Source organism: Saccoglossus kowalevskii, chromosome 11, assembly GCF_978046115.1.
Source record: "Saccoglossus kowalevskii chromosome 11, keSacKowa6.1, whole genome shotgun sequence".
Classification (NCBI taxonomy): domain Eukaryota; kingdom Metazoa; phylum Hemichordata; class Enteropneusta; family Harrimaniidae; genus Saccoglossus; species Saccoglossus kowalevskii.
The window spans coordinates 11010161-11029888 of NC_140651.1; the positions used below are offsets into that span (position 1 = coordinate 11010161).

The 19728-nt window shown below is 33.3% G+C and overlaps 1 protein-coding gene across 1 annotated transcript in view; it reads left to right on the forward strand.

Annotated features, from left to right (window-relative positions):
* The window catches only part of LOC102801688 (PR domain zinc finger protein 1-like), a 39832-nt gene extending 25366 nt beyond the window's left edge, over positions 1-14466 (forward strand). Inside the window, exons 2-5 of the mRNA XM_006811429.3 lie at positions 2542-2733; positions 4886-5005; positions 6303-6555; positions 12764-14466. Of these exons, the coding sequence (XP_006811492.3) occupies positions 2542-2733; positions 4886-5005; positions 6303-6555; positions 12764-14466 (2268 nt within the window). The remainder of the gene's footprint in view (positions 1-2541; positions 2734-4885; positions 5006-6302; positions 6556-12763) is intronic.
* Positions 14467-19728: the final 5262 nt, after the last annotated feature.

Sequence of the window (19728 nt, forward strand, 5' to 3'; positions counted from 1 at the left end):
ACTTTTTTTCCTCAGACTGTGAAGATGATATTTTGATAAAGTCGTGACTCAAACATTTTCTCTGCTTCACAAAAAAATTAAAATGGTTTACAGATTTTAGGCACGACGGAATATAAAACAGCTTGATGTAAAAGCTGAAATAAATCAAAGTACTATATTAATATATTGATATAAGTATTTAGTTTTACATCTAATGTGGATATTTGTCATCATTGTATGTCATTTTCCATCATTATGCTGCGTAGTAAGTTAATTATTATTCATTAGTTGTTCTGATATCATTTGCATCCCAGTGCATTCTGGGTGAATAAGAAGTGGCTATTTTGAGGAAATGAGAATTCTTCTATATCTTTCAATGGGCTGTTCAGGACAGACGATGATTAAAATGACGGAAATTGGCGACGCAGTTTCCCATTTATGAAATTTGCCAAAAAGTTCCCGGAAGTGCTGATAATCAAAACATTCCAACAGTCGTGACTTTAGTCCACTTATATGGAGATCAATTCAAAAATATATGGTCCATAAAAAATAGATGAAATGCAAAAATATTATTATATGTGAGAAAATCACGCTATCAATAGGAGACAAACAGTCCAGCTATGCCTTTCAGTTAGATTTGATATAGAAAACAAAATGATAGCAATAATGGGCTGGGTACTAGTAAGATAACAGAATGACTCATCAACGTGTGTGTAATTTAATAACTAGTTGAACAATAATATCAGTTTATTAGAGCATTGAATCATACTTGGAATAGAAAGGAATGAACATTTCACAATTCTGAGTTTGTTTAGCATCTAACTTTTTCGCTTTACTTTGTTTTAAAGATTTCCATCCAAATTTAGCATTACGTCTTTTCTGTGTTTCTTTTTTACATTCTTTTTTGTCATTTGGATCACTCTGGTGATGTCACACTTTTTTACTTTGATGTGAAGTTCTATGTTTGTTCGTTACTATTTTGAATACTAGTACTAAGCACAGTGAAACACAAGTGGTTAATTTACTTTTTAAATGCTAAAAATCATAAAATAAAATAAAATAAAAAAAAAGTTGGTATTTTAGTCATTTTGATGGGCTAATGACAGCTTTCTACATCAGTGAATATCAGTACTATAAACTTTTTGTTACGCGATACCCAGATGTCTTGCAAGCCAAGAGTACCTTTCAACTAAGATATTTGTAGCATTCAAATACAACAGGTGGTAGAGTCTTGGTATAAAAATTACAACACATGAATACATATTTACAATCTTACTGACGGATTTATAGTAAGTTTTGAATTTACTGAGTATCTATAAGTCTGACATGGAGCTAGCACTGATGAGTACCGATATATAAATACGTCATTAACAAAGTCGGTTCCTCCTTCCTCATCAAAAATGTAGTTTGTGATAACATGGAAATACCAGTAGTAATCACACACTTTGGAGAAGAAGGTGGTTTATGTAAAAATCACGTTAGCGATAAAAGCACTTTTATTTAAAGAGAGTGGCGGACTTACACTATTAAGTGAATGAAGTTGGATGAACTAGGACAACGACCTAGATTTTCTATGAAATAATGGTAAACAATGTTGTGAACTTTTCCAAAGTGTGCGAGCCCCATAAAATAGTGATCAGAATCCGTAAAATAACAATGCTATAACATACCAAAGCGAAATCATCATTGACATTGAAAAAAGTTTTAATTTATGCAAAGATGAATGGAATGAGAGAAACCATGGTTAACATTGACTTTTCTCTGTGAATATAACAGTTGGTAAAAATCAATATACTAGTAGTTTTTCCAACTATTTTGTTGCTATATTTTCATGTTTTTTTATATATTTTCTCTGGTAATGTTGAACAAAGCGATTCCCCACAGGCAAAAGGACTTGATCATTTTGAAACAAATTTGGAAAAAAATCATAAAGATTTTCTATTGTGAAAAAGTTATAAAAGTTGATTTAAATGATTAAAAGTGTGAAAAACGTATTAAAATTTGAAACTTCACAGACTTAACAAAAAAAAAGAGGTCCTCAAGACAGTGTGCTTTGTATTGTGGTGAGTTTGCAACCCTCCAACTGCAAGACGAGCGACACCAACCACCTGTAGTACACTGTATTTCAACTCTTGTTTGCCCCTTTTTCATATGCCATAAATTATTTATTCAATAACCCATAAGAAATGTTTTATCATATATTTCATGATACTGGCTTGGTGGTTAATTAAGTTGTGAACAAGAAAGTGATGAAACTGAGTTTGAGGAGGTGTGAGGGGGTGAATCTTAACACCATCCAAGAATATTCAATCTCTTCCCAGCATTCTGGTCAAGTTTCATTGAACTTCATATCAATGTCCAATAAATAAATTATTATTATTATTATTATTATAAAGCTAACCTCAATCCAACTCAGAATTCATTGAAAATACTTTTTCATTCCAAATTTGCATGATCATTCAATTATGCAGTGTACCACGAGAAAGACAATTTTCAGGAAGAGGAACAAATTGTTAAAATTCACATCATGTATAGTGTTATGTTTATTCTATTTACTTTCAGGTGAAGTTAAACAAAGCCAAAATGGCACGAGAAATTAACTGGAAAGATTTAGCCGAAGATGAATACAAAAGTAAATCCATCTACATCGTGTATGACCAACCATTTGATGAGAAAACAGAAGAAAGAAACAGTAGAGCAGAGGAATCATTGCCACAAAATTTACATTTTAATAAAACTGATGACCAATCCGAGGTAAGACAAAATAACCAGAATTTTTATGAAACATGTTGTCACATTATCCTGATTCATTTTTTATAAATGAAAGGGAAGTCAGTATTATTGTTAAAATGTATGTATGGGTGATATGGTATATTCCATCCTGTACCCTGCAGAAAGCCTTCTCAGCGGACATAACATCAATTCAAAAAAATGAGTCACCAGGCAATGTATTCACATCCTCTGCAGACTGACAATAATTAGTGCTAAAATAATGACCACATTTTATCGAATTATGGTTTACCACTTTTTGCTTTTAATTTAGTTCTTTTAAGTCTTACATACAAGATGGTCGCTATTTCATTCCCATAATGCATCATTCCCCAACTTCTATTTTTGTTCAGACATTTGTAGTACATTCAATAAGAAAAAAATGCTCACAAGCATTTAAAGTTTTTTTTCTATCAAACGATTTTTGTTTACACAACATTAGCTATCATCGCTATGAGGTGACTTGCTGGTGTAATAGAAGAGAGATTCAAAATTATTTTGGGCTACTGAACACATCACCAGTTTCACCTAAACACATATATGATATCATACATTGTAAGACAGCAACCTTGCATTTATCAAGATACAATATCATGTATACAGGATTTCATTATTAATATAAAAGTTAATTTTTTTTATTAGAAACGCATCTCCAAAAGAAATGCACATGTCAAAAATTTACAATGTACACAGGAATTAAAATTGACATATCTCTTGTCATTTTCACTGATGCATGCGCTACTGAAAGAATACCATAGTTTGAGATCAAAACAGGATTTTCAATGTTCTTTCAACTCGGAAAATAACAGTTCAAGATATGTGTAAAAAAAAATGTCGTCCTTAACAGAAAACATACACATTTATGCATCCGGCCTGGCAGTGTGTTTGAACACAGTTTCTGTATCTAATGCATCCAAGTCAGTTCTTATAAATTTCAAAAAGTTTTTTTTTTGATTAATCTACACCTCTTTCAATGTACATCACGACTAATTTACTCTGATTATAAAGTTAAATGCAAAAAAAAATGTTTATTTAACACAAAATGAATTTTTCACAAATAAACCTACAATTTTTTTTTCAACAATTTTGATCAACCCCTGTAGTCCTTAGGAAACTAAGTTCATTTAGTTTGAAGTTTACAAAGAACGAAAAAAAAAAATTTCAAAGGGTGAAACCAATGTCATAAAAGTTGGGCTTTTTAGTTCAATTTAGTTAAATATAAGTTTTCACAGTTTACAATTTGTTGCCAATAAGTAAAAACCATAGTAACACCATCTTTAATTGTCCCTTAAATTGACACAGATGTTCATTTGTCTAGATTGCTGTATCCTAGATACAGAGATCACTGGCCTATAGAGGGCAGCATACAAACCCACTTGTTGAACTTTCTACACACAATCATTAAAAGTACTTCAAACAAACAAACTAGCTTTCACTTGAAAACAGTTCTAGGTTTAAAATGCAGCCGAGGAAAAACAACATCATAAATGTCACCAGCAGAAAGTAGTTCCTGTCAACTGCTCGACATTTTCAACAACTTTTTTGTATGGCTGTTTAAACACTGAAGTTATCTTTTGTCATCATCATTGAGACAAACCCGTACAATTTTTTCCTTATTTTTATTGTACATTACAAAGAGGCAATGAGAAATGATGTCTATTTGATCCAAAATTAACAAATAAATTAAGAAATTAAAAAAAAATTCATAAAATGTGAAAAATATTGCACATAAACATTTTGGTGGGAAAAAATATTGGATTCAGAGGGATAAGGCCAACATTGCAACGAAAACTGAACCACTAAAGAAAATAATGTTTTTGAATGATGCAAGTCAAATAGGTAAATCATTGATGGGAACTGACATCATGGCAATCCATTATGAGTTAAGTTTTTCAGTTGCGAATCATGATTTCTAAAAGGATACTTCTACTTTTTAAAAGATTGACCTCAGTAGGTACACGGTTTGAACAGCATTGCCGTTATCTTAAAGTATCTAACAAAGTCTAATCTCAGATGTCAAGCTTGATAGATTTCAACAAATATTGATTGTTTAAGGCACATATGTTGAAGTGGGCCTTGGCTATGATGAGTCAATCTTTAACTTTCTCTTGCCCTCCTCTTTCTTTCCACGCTACAGATTATCGGTGTATACAGCAACGATTTTATTCCACAAGGAACAAGGTTTGGGCCTTTAATTGGAAAGAAATACAATAAAGATGAAGTTAAAAATGGTGCTAATAGAAAATACTTCTGGAGAGTAAGTATACTTACCTAGTACTAAACATTCAAAAAATCATGTCGTAAAACTTTTTCTGGAATTTTTGCTAAACCAGAAGCCTACGAACAAAATAGAAGACCAGAGAAAAAAAAATGTAGAACAAATGACAAACACTTGAAAAGATTTTGCACAATGAACAAAGGATGAGGGCGCATGAGAATCTCCCTCGTGTGACGTCCTCCCAATAAAATGCCATCAAATGAGGGAATGTCCCCATTTTCATACCATGGAATGTACATTTAAATTAATAAGGATGCCACTCATCCCCCGGATCTTGATTCCACACTTTATTTGGGACACATGCGGAGGTGTACTTTTCTCATTCATGCCATAACTATGTTTGTCCTCGATCCCTTGGTTCATTTGAGAGCATATTCAGACATCCTCCCCTTTAGGCTCTCAACCATGTTTTACTGTGTGCAAAACTACTTGAATTCACCAAGAGAACTTATGTATCAAGCTGGAAAGTAAAGTAGCACCACCATCATAGCAAAAAATGATATAGTAAATCAGAGAACAAAAATGCTGGTACCTAAATATATTATATGTCCATATGATAATAATTGCCATTTTCAAGGGCCTCTCTGTTGCACCTGATGGTTACCATAATTAAAGCTGTAGTCAAATATGCTTTTCAGCTTGCATCTCATACTAACCAATAAGATGTCTTGTACCATAAAAGGTTTGGATTGGCATTACAGAATGGTGGTCTAAATTTTTGGCTTGATGACATTTGCCCTTCTTTCAAAATACATGCTTTGTATGCTTGCATTTGTGGCTGCATATTATAGGAGAGAATGTATTAGGTAATCATTTTGATGAAAACTATTGTCTAATTCTGATGGCCTGCAGTGCCTAGAAATTGTTGGTCATGCTTGAAAAATAAAATAATACTGTAGAATACTTTATTTTCGCTTAGAATTTATTTTCACTGAGGGATGGTTCCGTGAAAATAAAATCCAGCGAATATCCCTTTTTCCTATATTTCACATTCAACTCATCAAAAACAGTGAAAACAAATTCAATACAACACACCCAAAATGCCTTTTCAGCGAAAATTAATTTCAGCAAAAATAAAGTATTTCACAGTAAATCTAAATAACTTAAAATATATATTATTTCTGGACAATAACAGACTAAGAGACTTTTAATATAATATGCAGTTTGAACAGAATTTATCTTTTTATAGATTGACTTGAAAAGAGCAGGCTGGTCCAACTGTAAAATCGTTCATAGGAATCAAAGTTACTAATCTATTTTTCTTTCTGTTTACCAGATTTACAAAGACAAAGAGTTTGAGTTCTACATCGATGGTTTAGATGTGAACGAAAGTAACTGGATGAGATACGTGAATCCGGCACACACCTCGGATCAACAGAATCTAGTCGCTTGTCAGAATGGAATGGAAGTCTATTTTTACACTATTAAACCCATAGAGAAGAACGCTGAACTGCTGGTGTGGTATTGTAAAGAATTTGCTGAGCGGCTCAACTACCCACCAACTGGGGAACTTATGATGCAAAAAATACGTAAGTGTAGCATGTTATTCAGACCATGAAATCTAGAGTCATCAAATGCTCAGATCTACCAGTTTGAGCAGTTACAAATTTAAATCATATTTAAAATTTAAAGTTTAAAAGTTTTGGGCATGAATTTGGGTGCCCTCTAGATTTTTAACTTTAAAACCTGTTTGAGATAATTATTCTTGTACAGTTTTGAAGCTACAGTACACACGAGAGAAAGATCATGAAAAAAAATGTCCTGTAATAATCAAAAAAAGTTACCAACATTTTCAAATGGTCCATGTAAGAATGCACACAGTTTAAATAAAAAAATTTAATCAGAAAATCTTAGTCATTCAATTTAGAAAAACTAACCCTCGAAATGTTGCCATGGAAAGAAAAATTCCTGTGAATGTAAAAATATTAACTTATAAATGTTTCACCTCCAACATCAACATGTCTGTAGACTAGGATTCCATGAGCTTCTAGTCTAACCTTTTCATCACCAGACTTTCTCGCCCAAATTATTCTGCAGTTTTTTCTTATATTCTTCAATATTTCTGGAAATGAACCCAAATTTTGAAGCCAACAGATGAAATTTGTGTCAAATTTCAGGTTTTACTCAAAATATTTGGCTATTTTTGTCTCAATCTTCAAAAGGAAAGTGCACACTATAAAGGGACTATTTTGTGCATTTATCATGAAAAGAGGAAACTGGTGGTGAAACGGCTAAAAATGAAAACGTTCTTTTCAGCTGTCCTCAAACAATAAAAGCTATTTCTTACTTGAATTAAAATTGAGGTCACTTCCAAATTCGACAAGCACAATACAGTATTGAGCAACAACTGACAAAATTAAATGCGGCATCGCCTTTGATCTTAAAAACATTTCTTTCAACTGGATTAAGAAAAACAAACAATAATTTATAAATGAAAGGTTGTGACAAGCAAGGACTCTGAGCCGTGGTAGCAGGTGATTCCATACCTAGATATGCCCATATGTATTCAGGAGACACGCCATTCATCAAACCGTGACCCAGGTATCATGGTCACGCCGTGCGAAAAAAACACGATTCTCCTCCCATAAGTTACTAGCGAATTATTTTTTATTAAAACCAGTTTTACAGCTGCATAAACAAGTCTTAAGGTAAACATCCATATTTTTTAAACTTTAAAGTGCCTTCTTTCCCGTCTTGCTCACCATGATGAGAAAACAGTCAACTAATCACCTCTTGATGTGTGGCAACATTCAACCGATCACCGCCATTGTGGCATTTCGTCTCTTTTCACTAAGGTAGACGTGATTGGTTTTTTAATAAAATTGTATACAAATTAAAATTGGAAAGTCATTTTCAGGTTATATTTTTGAATTACAAATTTTATGAAAGCATGAAATTTTACGAATAACAATAGTGAAAAGAATCCATGTATCACATATTTAGCTCCATGGAATTTACCAAAACGTTACACAAAGGAGGAAGCCACGATTGATGGCAGGTAATATAATAAAATTGAAAAATAATATTTAGATCCCACACTATTCTTACTTTATTAATCTTTACTTATTTCCCTCACCAAAAGTTTAATTTAACATTATGCAAATTTTTTTTTTATTTTTGATTCAACACAATTTCTTATTTGTAACAAATTTTAATCAAAATTGTATAATTACTATTGATAGATATCGATATTTAAAAAGTTAATGAAACCTTACAAATATGGTGTACACTCCCATTATGGATGTACAGTTACATCAATACTCCCATGATGCATCTCACTTATTGTATGTAGATGCATTCTTGTTGTAAAACACTACTTTTTTTTAGACCAGTGGTAAATTCCTTTACTGTATTTTTCCAGTAATAGCTACTAAGGTGGTGTATCAATACTATATTTACTCTATTAGAAGCACGTCTCCAATGGAAGTACACATAAACCGAAAACTGCATTTTATTGTACACTCATGCAAATATGACTTACTTCGATCATAGACACCCCCCTGTCATTTACGTAAGCGCATGCACTACAAATAAAGCAAATATGGTATTATTCATGTACGAAGTGATAGACCATAAGCTGTGGCGTTTTAGCCGAAACAGCACACGATGAGTTTTACCATCAATAAACATCATCAGAACCCAGTAACAATGTAATCATAATAACTTCTGGCTAATTATTAAATTTTACACAGCCCCATAAACTAATATATGGATGAGAAATGATCATAATTCAATGAAACTCATCTATAAAGACATGACAAATAGGTATTTTGATTCAGCTGAGTGGCGGTTTTATTATGTTTTGTTGACTGTTAAAAAAGGTATTAGACTTTTATAAGCTGTAATTTACTGCTACAATGAGAGAAATCAGGTCACCTAGTTCTGAAAGGGAATTAAGACCGGAAATAAGTCGGTCATTTGATGCATTCTTCATGTATAATATTTTGATAAAATTCAGCATTCGCATGTTTTGGTGAAGCCTATTTTATAAATCAAGCAATAAAACGACACTATTTTCACTGAGAAATTACTTTTGCTAGAGAATAGTCAAAATCTTTTGCTTACAGGAATTTCGTACACAAGCTTTGTGATGACCACCACTCTGTAAAATCAAGTGAATCTGGTTATATGTAATTTTCACTGTGTTTTCACTTTAGTCCTGAAGGATTGCCCTCCAATTGTAATGATATCACACCACAATTTCATGCAAAAGCTGGTGAATCGCACAAATAAGAAAAAACATTTTTTTTTAAGGCAGAAAAGTCACATTCATGAGTTTTAATAGTCATTGGAATCTCCCTCAAATTACCAGAGCACATTTCTTTTGGTGACAAATTTTACAATTTACATTTGTGTTGGAAATTTTAAGCATAGAGGTTCAAAGGATTCAACTAAAATATCTTTTATACACCATTCCTCTGAAATGTTACAAGGCTATTAAATCTTGTCAAGTGACTGTTTTGAAATAAGGACAAAATTCTACAAATACAAATTATTATTTACACTGCAAACTAAAACACATACGTATTGGTGCATTATTAGTCAGTTCATTCAAACATCAAAAATATTGTATTCTCGTCACTGAAATAATGTTTAAAAAATTGAAATTTGTTTAACTATTTACCAGGGATATCAGATTAAGATCAAGGTCAGTATTGACATCTCAATATTAGAAAATTTGTTCAAGGTTGAGAAATTTATGTTTATCATATTATTCAAAATTAACAGTTAACAGCCAATCAGCAGTAAACAGCTAATCAATTGAAAACATTGTTCTATTTAATCGCGATTTCCTATCAAGCCCCAGATCACTTTCAAGGACCATGGTAAACGTACGGTCCGTGATCTCAATGACACAAACTGTAAACTTTCATCAGAGTTCTATTTGATATTAATACTGGACTATAAGGAGCTCTGTATCACAGTCAACATATCAATCACTGTTGTCAATCTCCTCTTGTATTCTTAACTAAACTGACTTCTCATAGTATTTATTCAGCGGGCACAGCACGCCTAGCCACGGCGCAATATACATAGCACTCCATGGAATGAGTACAACTCGTTTTTCATTCTGGATCAATCACTATCGGCGACTGTGCCTGGTACCACCGCCCATTTTTTCATATAAATCTTCTTGGCTCATAAATTATAATATTTAGGATGATTAATGGGACGAGTGCTTGAAAACAAATAAACAACTTAAGTTTATATAAACTATCTCTTTGCAGTGTAGGGTGTATCTGAGCAGAGAGTAGCCAGGTACCATTCTACACCAAGCACTTAGCAAAGATACACAGGGCTATTTTAAGACTACGCAAACAGCAAGAGAAATGAGATGTTATTACCTTTCGTGACAAGCAGCCATTCATTATCTAGGTGTCCAATACACCTTGGTATAAGCAACTATCGTAAATCTAAGTATCACCCGATAGTTATGCATGTGCCAACATGGCACAATTAGTCAATAACTAATTAAAATTAATTATTAATTAATATTAATTAATTAAGTTTAGAAATGTTTTCTATTTCATAATTTGAAACCATTATGAGGACAAAATTCGCGAGAATAAAATATTCTCTGCAATATTATTTCGCGGTTTGCAGAAATTTCGCAAAATTATTGAAGTGAAACATTGACTAGAATTTATTGTTTCACCATCTCAGCAGAAAACATTTTAAAATGCTTTCTGTGTTTGTGTTACTAGTTGCAATCAGATAAGGATCTTCTTTTAGCAAAATAATAAATAACATAGAAGGTTGAATAGTTGGTAGAATAACCGGGAAAACAGACCACAAATGATTGCATAAGTGATGCAACTTCCAGTCAGCAAAAGTTTTTTATTTTTTTACTAGGGTTTCCCCCAGAATATTGTATAGCTTACTTGTGATAAACAATAGGGTACACTTTGCATAACAATGACTACAATAGGTGATTAACATTCACTATTGTTATGCAAATCTTCTGAAAACAATGTTTTCAATAAAGAAATCAACAAAGCGGGGCAATATTACTGTAAACTGCTTAATTTTTATGATTTTGAGAATTTCATGGCATTCATGAAGACAAAATTTTGCGAAAGTCACTGAAACTCTGTGCCATAGGACACCAAGTAATTTTCATTGCTACAAGTTTTCATGAATTTCGTCTCACGAAATTAAATCAAGTTAAGATTGTACCCTGACATTATCGTAATAGACATGATTTGATGAAGGCACTGATAAGCAAAGTGATTTCATGACTCAGCATTATCACATTTGTGGCGACGCAAGTCTTCAATATCCATCCCCAATTTATACAACAGACTTTGATACACGCATACTTGTTTTCAAAAAACAAATCAACTGCGTCAGCAGTTTCAGGGAGAAATGTTTGGCAAATACTGTAGAATATTTTATTTTCGCTTGGAATTTATTTTCGCTATTTTCGCTCAAGGGACGATTCCGTGAAAATAAAATCCAGCGAATATACTTTTTTTCCTATATTTCACATTAAACTCATGAAAAATCAGTGAAAATAAAATCCAAGCAAAACGCCCCAAAAGCCTTTTCAGCGAAAATTAATTCCAGCGAAAATAAAGTATTCCACAGTACTGTAAATGCATTAATTATTCACTGGATTTTAACTTTGCTATATTAACTGATAGGTAAAATCTACTAAATTCAATCCATTTACAGTAAACTTCACTGCCAAATCTATGATATATACACAATATCAAAATAGTGAAAATAAATTCCAAATGCTTGGTATCAAAATAACAGAATTTAGAACTTTGAGTACTGCCCTGTCATACAGTAATATTAGTCTACTTCCCCAAACACTGTTTTCACAGTTGACTTCAACTCTATCATTGACATTACAGGTTTCAGTGTGTCTTCCTTCCCCAATAATTCACAAGGCTGGTTAGAATAATTAAAAACACTCAACGAACTAAAAATTAATATTAATGCTAAGTTATTTCAAACATGGTAAAAATCATTTTTTTTCCCACATAATGTTTCAAATAAAAAATTATTTTTGTTTCCTTTATTAAATATCACTGTGAAGTTTCATATATATCAGTATACACGTATCATGAAACATCAAGTTCTCAAAATATCACAATCCAAAAATCAGTTTTATAACTGACGACAGAAATCGCATTTATTGGCCAAAATTGGTCAAAAAACTGATATATATGAAACTTCACAGTGATATAATAAAGTTCCTTGCGAACACAGATAAAAATTTAACTATATTTTCTTTTGAAATCAAAAAGATTTATACCATTTATTCAACTTCAGACAACTTTGGTAGCTTATATGCCGTACCCATTAGACCCTGTAATTTTTACATAAAAAAGTGAGTAGCCTGGTTTAACTTGTGAAGGTTTGTCTCCCTCAGGGCCTTAATCATAAAAGAACGGGAATGAAATAGAAGAATTAAATTTTATAGGTTCACATTTTAAGCCATGTTTGATATGGGTCCCACGTGATGTAAACATTGGGTGTGTTGCACAATGCCTGTGGCACTTACAGTGAGCTAGACATTACTGGATATTCAGCAATTTGCTGGTATTTTTTCAAAATGTCCTAGTACTTTCTGTTAAATTTACTATTTTACACTCCTTAAATGCAGCAAATAAATAAAAATGTTCCGTGATGCTCATTTCTATTGATGACAAACTATCCTAAGCTAATTATCTGTGGTTTGAATTAACTCATTCTCAACTAACAGAGATAAAATCTTTTTATTTTCAGAGCAAGCCATGGTAAGGAAAAGCTACATCCAAGAAGAGGTTGCAATCTCCATGGAAACAGACTCATTGGATGAAAAAGATGACGAATCCCAAGTGATGGATCTCAGCCACAAGACATCATCATCATCCCCTGCATCAGAAAACAACACAGACACTGCCTCTCTCAGTAAATACCAAAGCAATGGGCCAAACACAGTGTTTGTGTACAACAAGTCACAAGCAAAAGGAGATCGCCCACTGAACAAGTCAGAAACGTTATCGTTCTCATCATCACCGCAGTTAATGACAACCAGTGAAGGCTTATCAGTGTACAACCCATTCTTGGGAATGCAATCTTCTGATAAGCCAGTCATGTCAAGTTTCCTCCAAACATCATTACAGTCTAACCTCATGAATTCACTGGATCCAATCTTCAGTAGCAGAAACTTCCCGTTTGATGGCATTCTTAAGCATCCAAGCTATTTCAGTCAAAGTGCCAATACCGGTTTGAATCTTAGTACAGAGCCCATGAGACCATTCAACCATCTTCAACACCCTAAAAAGAAACAGAAGACTCAGCACAATTCTGCAACATCAAATTTTGATCATCAACCTTCGATACCGTCGCTAGTGTCGTTAGCATCCATGTCCAATAACATGCAAGCACATTCTCACACTGCTTATTCACCACCGATTCCGCGTCCTGGAGAAAATGCTCTCAATCTATCAAAGCGGAAGAAGGCAAATAATCCTAACTATGGCCATAAGTCGTTACCGTACCAACTAGAGAAGAAAAATGGAAAGATCCACTATGAATGTAACGTATGCAACAAAGTTTTTGGTCAGCTGTCTAACCTTAAGGTACATCTGCGAGTGCACAGCGGAGAGCGACCTTTCAAATGCGAGACATGTGGAAAAGGCTTCACGCAGTTAGCTCATTTACAGAAACATTATCTTGTGCATACAGGGGAGAAACCTCACAAATGTGAATCATGTGGTAAATGTTTTAGCAGTACCAGTAATCTTAAGACTCATATGCGTCTCCATAGTGGCGAGAAACCTTATCAATGTAAAGAATGTAGCGCCAGGTTCACGCAGTATGTTCATCTTAGGTTACATCGACGTCTTCATTCTCGCGAAGGTGACGACCCAATCTCATCGGAAGAAATCAAAAAGTTAAATGGTGAGGGTATCAATCCTTTCGCTATGAGCAACGTTGACGTGCAGGATTATTTCGGACGATCGGACGTAGATGGCGATTCTGTCCATAGCTCCAATGATTTAACTATTGATGAGAGTGACTCCAGTGTCTATTTCCGTGCCAGTCCGCCACCAGTTTTACCAGAATCACAGCCAGACAGTGGAAGTGAGAATGTTCCAAGTCCTTCAACGTCTTATATGACTGAAAGTCCTTCCATTCATAGTGAAACAGCTGAAGGAAGCAAGTTTAACTTCACTCAAGTGCCTGTAGGCGAAAGCAACACAAGTATAAAATCAGATGCCGATGACAGTGGTTTAGAAAGAGAGAGCATCTGCAGCAGCCCTAAATCAACGGCAATTGACACCACGACTGAAGACCAAAACCACAACATTGTAAAGGAGGAGAATGCTAAATCATTGAACAATGTGGTGAAGCTATTGCAGGAAAAGAAACAAAAAAAAAATGGTACATTAGCTAAATTGGAAGATGTCGTACAGAGGATCAAAGCTAGCAAACATGAATAACAATTGTAATCAAAATAATATACTTTATACATATATATATATATCTAAATTATTGACGTTAGAGTACTTATACTTTGATATCAATATGTGATTTTAAAACTTACTATGAAATTCTAGAAATATTGTCTTTACATTCGATGAATCGTTTTAAAAATGCTGGTGGAGATTTCTTTCTGCGACAATTGACAAAACTTCAGAGAAATTTCTTTATTAAAAACTTAAAAAACAAACAAGAAAGGGTAGACATGCTTATGAGATAGGGCAATATCAGTACAAACCAGGGTAAAACTTGAGATACTGATAAAAAACTGTTGCAATATGTTCGTGTATATATGCGCCATACAATAGGATTGTAATTTACGATACCCTAGCTATTCTAAATTTTAACAAAAGAACCATATTTCACAGTCTTATCATTACTGTCACCATAAACAATTTTTTTTTCATTCTGATACACATGGGTCATCGATCCATTGACTGCAGTTAGTAGAGTGGTAACAACCTATTAAAGTTAGAGTTCAGTTTAAAACTATTTTCATTCTTTTAAAAGCAGTATGTGTAGTTTAATACCAAAATAATTCTTGAAACATTCTATTTAATATTTTTGATGTTTCTGTCTGTATAGAACCATGTGTTGAAGTCCTTATAAAGTTTTCAGGTGGTAAAAATCAGGTTATTTTACTTCATTTATTTTTAGTTCAACATTGGCAAGTTTTTAGTAGTAATGTGGCAAACAGAGAACCTAAAACTTGTTTATTTAAAAGAAGACTAGTTTACTTTGGTAAAAATGTCAAATTTCTTTTGATTTGTTGGTTTTCATAATTTTTAGAATCTACTGTAAAAAAAAATGTATTTTTAAATTTTGACTTGCCATATTTAAATATACTTAGCTTTCATTATCTTGCCTCAGTGATGTCAAGCACCAAAAAAAATTTTTAAAAGATTTTATTATTTTTTTCTAGAAAGTACTGTTTTGTTTTAGAGAGCAGTATCTCAGTCTGGTGCTACATGTAATTAAATTTTTTAAAACTTGAGAAACTTATCAACAAACCAACACAATCAATGATGTAGGACACACAGACGAAGTACCTGTTTGTTGTTAGGCAAGAATTTTATAAATTCTTTTTATTGACTTGCAAGTGTGTGCATGTTGTCTAAATGTTGATGATGGTGCACTTTTTTTTGTAGCAATATCGAAAAAAAAAATGAAAAACATAACGACCATGTACATAATGAAATTCAGAATTTCATATATTTGAGAAACTGTTATTTATATGATTCAAATAATTGCATATTTATTTTGAATTTTTGAAAAACCAATAATGTTTGAATTTTCAAATAAATATATCATAGATTCACAGTCTGTACCGATTTTGTTATGTTTACACTGATTGTGTGAGAATTACCATTAATAAGTCAAAGTTGTGTTGATATAATTTAATTCCAAATGGACAAAGATAAATTTTTATCAAAGTCATTGTTACTCTCTGCTTTATTAACCCTTTGAGCACAATTTTTAATTTTTGGCAATTTCTACAAAATGATTTTATACAGTCTCCCCCCCCCCACATGAAATATTGATGAAAACTGACAAACCTTTTGATCAAAAAATCAAGGCATTAACTGAAACTATGTGTATGGTTCAAAATGATGATGAAATTCAGTGACAATTTTACAAAATGTGAAAATATTTTTAGGCGAGAAAAAACTCAAAGGGAATAAATACCTGTGTGAATTTCTCTGAAATTTGCAAAAAAAGGTGTTTTTCTTTTACAGTAAATTCCATTCAGTTTTTGCTCTGTTAGAAACTTGTATCTAATAGAAGCAAACATGAATAAAAAATTTCATACTGGAAAAATAAAATATGATAACCATATTTCGTTATCACATGCAGTACTAATTTACACTACCAATGTACAGTATTTGTTCTATAGAAAAACACAAAATATTGCATGATCTGATTTTCCAAGTAGAAATATAGTGAATGGCAATTTGCTTTCGTCTCATGTTCTTCTTCACCCTCAGAACATAAATATTTTACAAAAAAAAATGTTGATGAAGTCTTGCAGACGTTTGGAAATTACATTTTGTATCAACAAGGGAATTTTAGAAGTATAAATAAAAATATGTGAAATCTTGCATTGAAAATTTGCTAGAAAAAAATAGCACGTGTTAGCACATTGCATGCTGGGAATGTTTTATATCATTCATATTGACTATCAGTGGAGGCATATTATGGGATATCGCTGGAGTCATATTAGTGGAATAGTTTTATGCATACTGTGTCTGAGAAAAGACAGTTATCTAGTCATATGAGTGTGTCACCTGGTCAAAATAATCAGAGAAAACTTGTAGTATTGGCAGGATTCAGAGTTGAGGAAGGGTTGATGGTGATATTCAAGTTTACGATAGTTCATTCCCAGTTTACAAAGATAACTGTGTGTTGCAGCTAGTACTAGAGGGCGATATTTTATTGGACTGGTATTCCTACCAACATGCAATGAAAAACAACATGTTTACATCTGATAAAAGGGCAGTGGCCATCATGCGTTCAAATGTATATACACGTGTTGTATACATCACTATGGACTTGTATCAAGAGTGAGCACTGCAATTCAGCGACGCCATCAAGTGGGGGAGATAGGGTTCTCCCTATCAGGGTGTAGAGTTTTTGATAATTTTAAGTTAAAATGGAACATTCTATGGCTTCCTTGGAGCCAAAATTACTATCAGACAGGTCACCGTTGAAGGCTGTGGCCACATGTGATCCCTGGTCAGTCAGAATTTTATGGTTGCCAGAGGATCTGCTCCCCAGGGTAAAGGGGTGCATAGCCATGGCATGAGGACGCAGCGCCCCTGTTCCCTTGTTTAAAAAAATCCTTTGTACAACAACCACAGCACTTTTTACATTGGGTGTTAGTGAAGGCTGAAACTAAGTCATGGCTTTCGGTGTAACTAGAGGCCTGTGACTGATTTCTCTCCCAACAATAGATTAAAATCATATAGGTTTCATTAGTTCATCACCAATATTTGTGGGCATCAGTAAGTCTATATAAACTGGTTAATTGGGTCACAAACCAAAAGTTATGATCATATCATATATTTATAAGAACCTCATCTCCTTTGAAGTAACTGCTGTCAAACTGGCCTCAGACACCCCCCTCCCCCAGACATCCAGTTTTCAAACTTCAATGAGAACTGCTCATATTTTTGTGGAAAAATTGAGAACATACAATTACAAGGAAATCTGTCCCACACCCAGAGAGTAGCAAATCCTGATGGGACACCAGGTGTAAATATTATGATCCCAGTCACTCTCAGCTTTAGTAGTATATCTCTTGAGAACTGAACCAATACTTAAATTGAAAATCTGATACAAAACTGTATTTCTGAAAACATTATTATGGGTGGAGTTCACTTGATTCAAATTAATACTAATGATTTGTAATATCATGTAAGGCAGCGCCCTCTAGAGATAAATGAAAGAAATTAGTTAATGAGTAGTAGAGTGGACAAACTAAAAACACAAGGTAGGAGGATGATGGAATCAACTACTATGTTGTAGGGGTGTTTTACCTACACAAAGTAGGGTGGGATATACCACTATGTGATGAGGATGATTGTACATTGTCTATATGATAGAAGATGAGATGCATATTTGTAAGGCTCTCTTTCAATTATACAGTAAAGTTCTAATGCAGAGAAACTTTAAACTCTAGCTTCAGTACAACACACTCAAAATTGAATCACAGGGAGCCCAGGAACTATAATGTGTCAACAACCAATCATAAGAATGATTGCGAACACACTGAGTTTACGACTCGGTTAGCCTCGCTCAATTGGTTCGTAACCAGTCTTGGGATTGGTTCTTGACAAATTCTGAACAGGCCATGCCTCCAACTGTGCCGTGCGTTCAGGCCAACCGTTAATTATTCATAAACGGAGTCAATTTGTGTAGTTTTCCAGATTTATTCTGCAGATATCGGTAAATTATAGGTAAGGCTTTGGCAAAATTTGAAAGAGCAACTAATATTCTTTAACCTGGTATTTTTTATAGATTTTATTTTTCATTCTGTTTGTTTGTTTTTTCCAGTTTAAAAAATATGAGCTCGCTGGAGCCTTCATTCCTTGTTTATTTCTTACACAAGATACCAGACGATACACCCCGCTCATAGGGACTGCATACAGTTGATTATAGTTCCTGGGCTCCCTGTGATTGGATCAACAATACCTACTTAATTGAAAGCAGCTAAATAACTGCAAATGCAAATGTACATGTTATTTCTTCAATGATACATTGTCTTTATTTGGCTTTACATCCATTCAAACAGGCATTAAATGTGTCTTTGTAAATTTGTACAATGAACCAGTACTACTGAGCCAAAATGACATTTCTGCTATCAAACGAAAACACATGGGTTAAAATGATAGCATGGCCGGGCTATATACACATGCAAACAATGCCTAGACAGAACAAAAAAATGATTTATACCGATAACGACAAAATTTACATTTGCAAAGCAAAATAAATTTTCAAACTAACTTTCTCAAGAGCACTATCCAAACAAGGTATAGTATGCAAATTAGCTAATTGATATGTACAAACTGATGACAGTTCTCCACAGAAACAACAAGCACATACAAAGTTTCAATGCATTAGGACAAAGTGCCACAAAAATACACAAAGAACATAGTGAAACATGCTTCCTGTTATGCAAATTAGCTAATTAGCATTTGTGTAAACAGTTGCAAAGAGACACAATGAAATTGGTAAAATTAATATGCGAGGATTTGTACCAAAATCTAATCAGAAGTTCATCATAAAGTACTTGTGAACCAAATTGCATTCCAATCTACCAAGAGGTCCTTGAGATATTGGTCGACATCCATCCGTCCACGCAGACTTATTGCTCGCTAGTTCTATACACTAATATTTGAGTACATGTCCTGCATACATGTCACTTTTCAATGTAACTTTTTAATTCTAAAAATAAAAAGCATACAGTGAATGGCTAAAACTTTGGGGTGTTACAAAAGTTTTATAAATATGAATTTTTGACTGTTAGAATTCCAATTGACCAATTCAGAAATTGTTAGTTTTACCGGTAATTAATATTAATGAGTTTGATCAACATTATCCAATCATCAAGCACTTCATTTTGAATTAAGTTAAAGGGCAGCAGTCGTCGCGCCGCGTCCTGTTCTATACAGGACTCATAGCATTGTATACAATGCATGTAAAATACATTGTTTATTGCGACG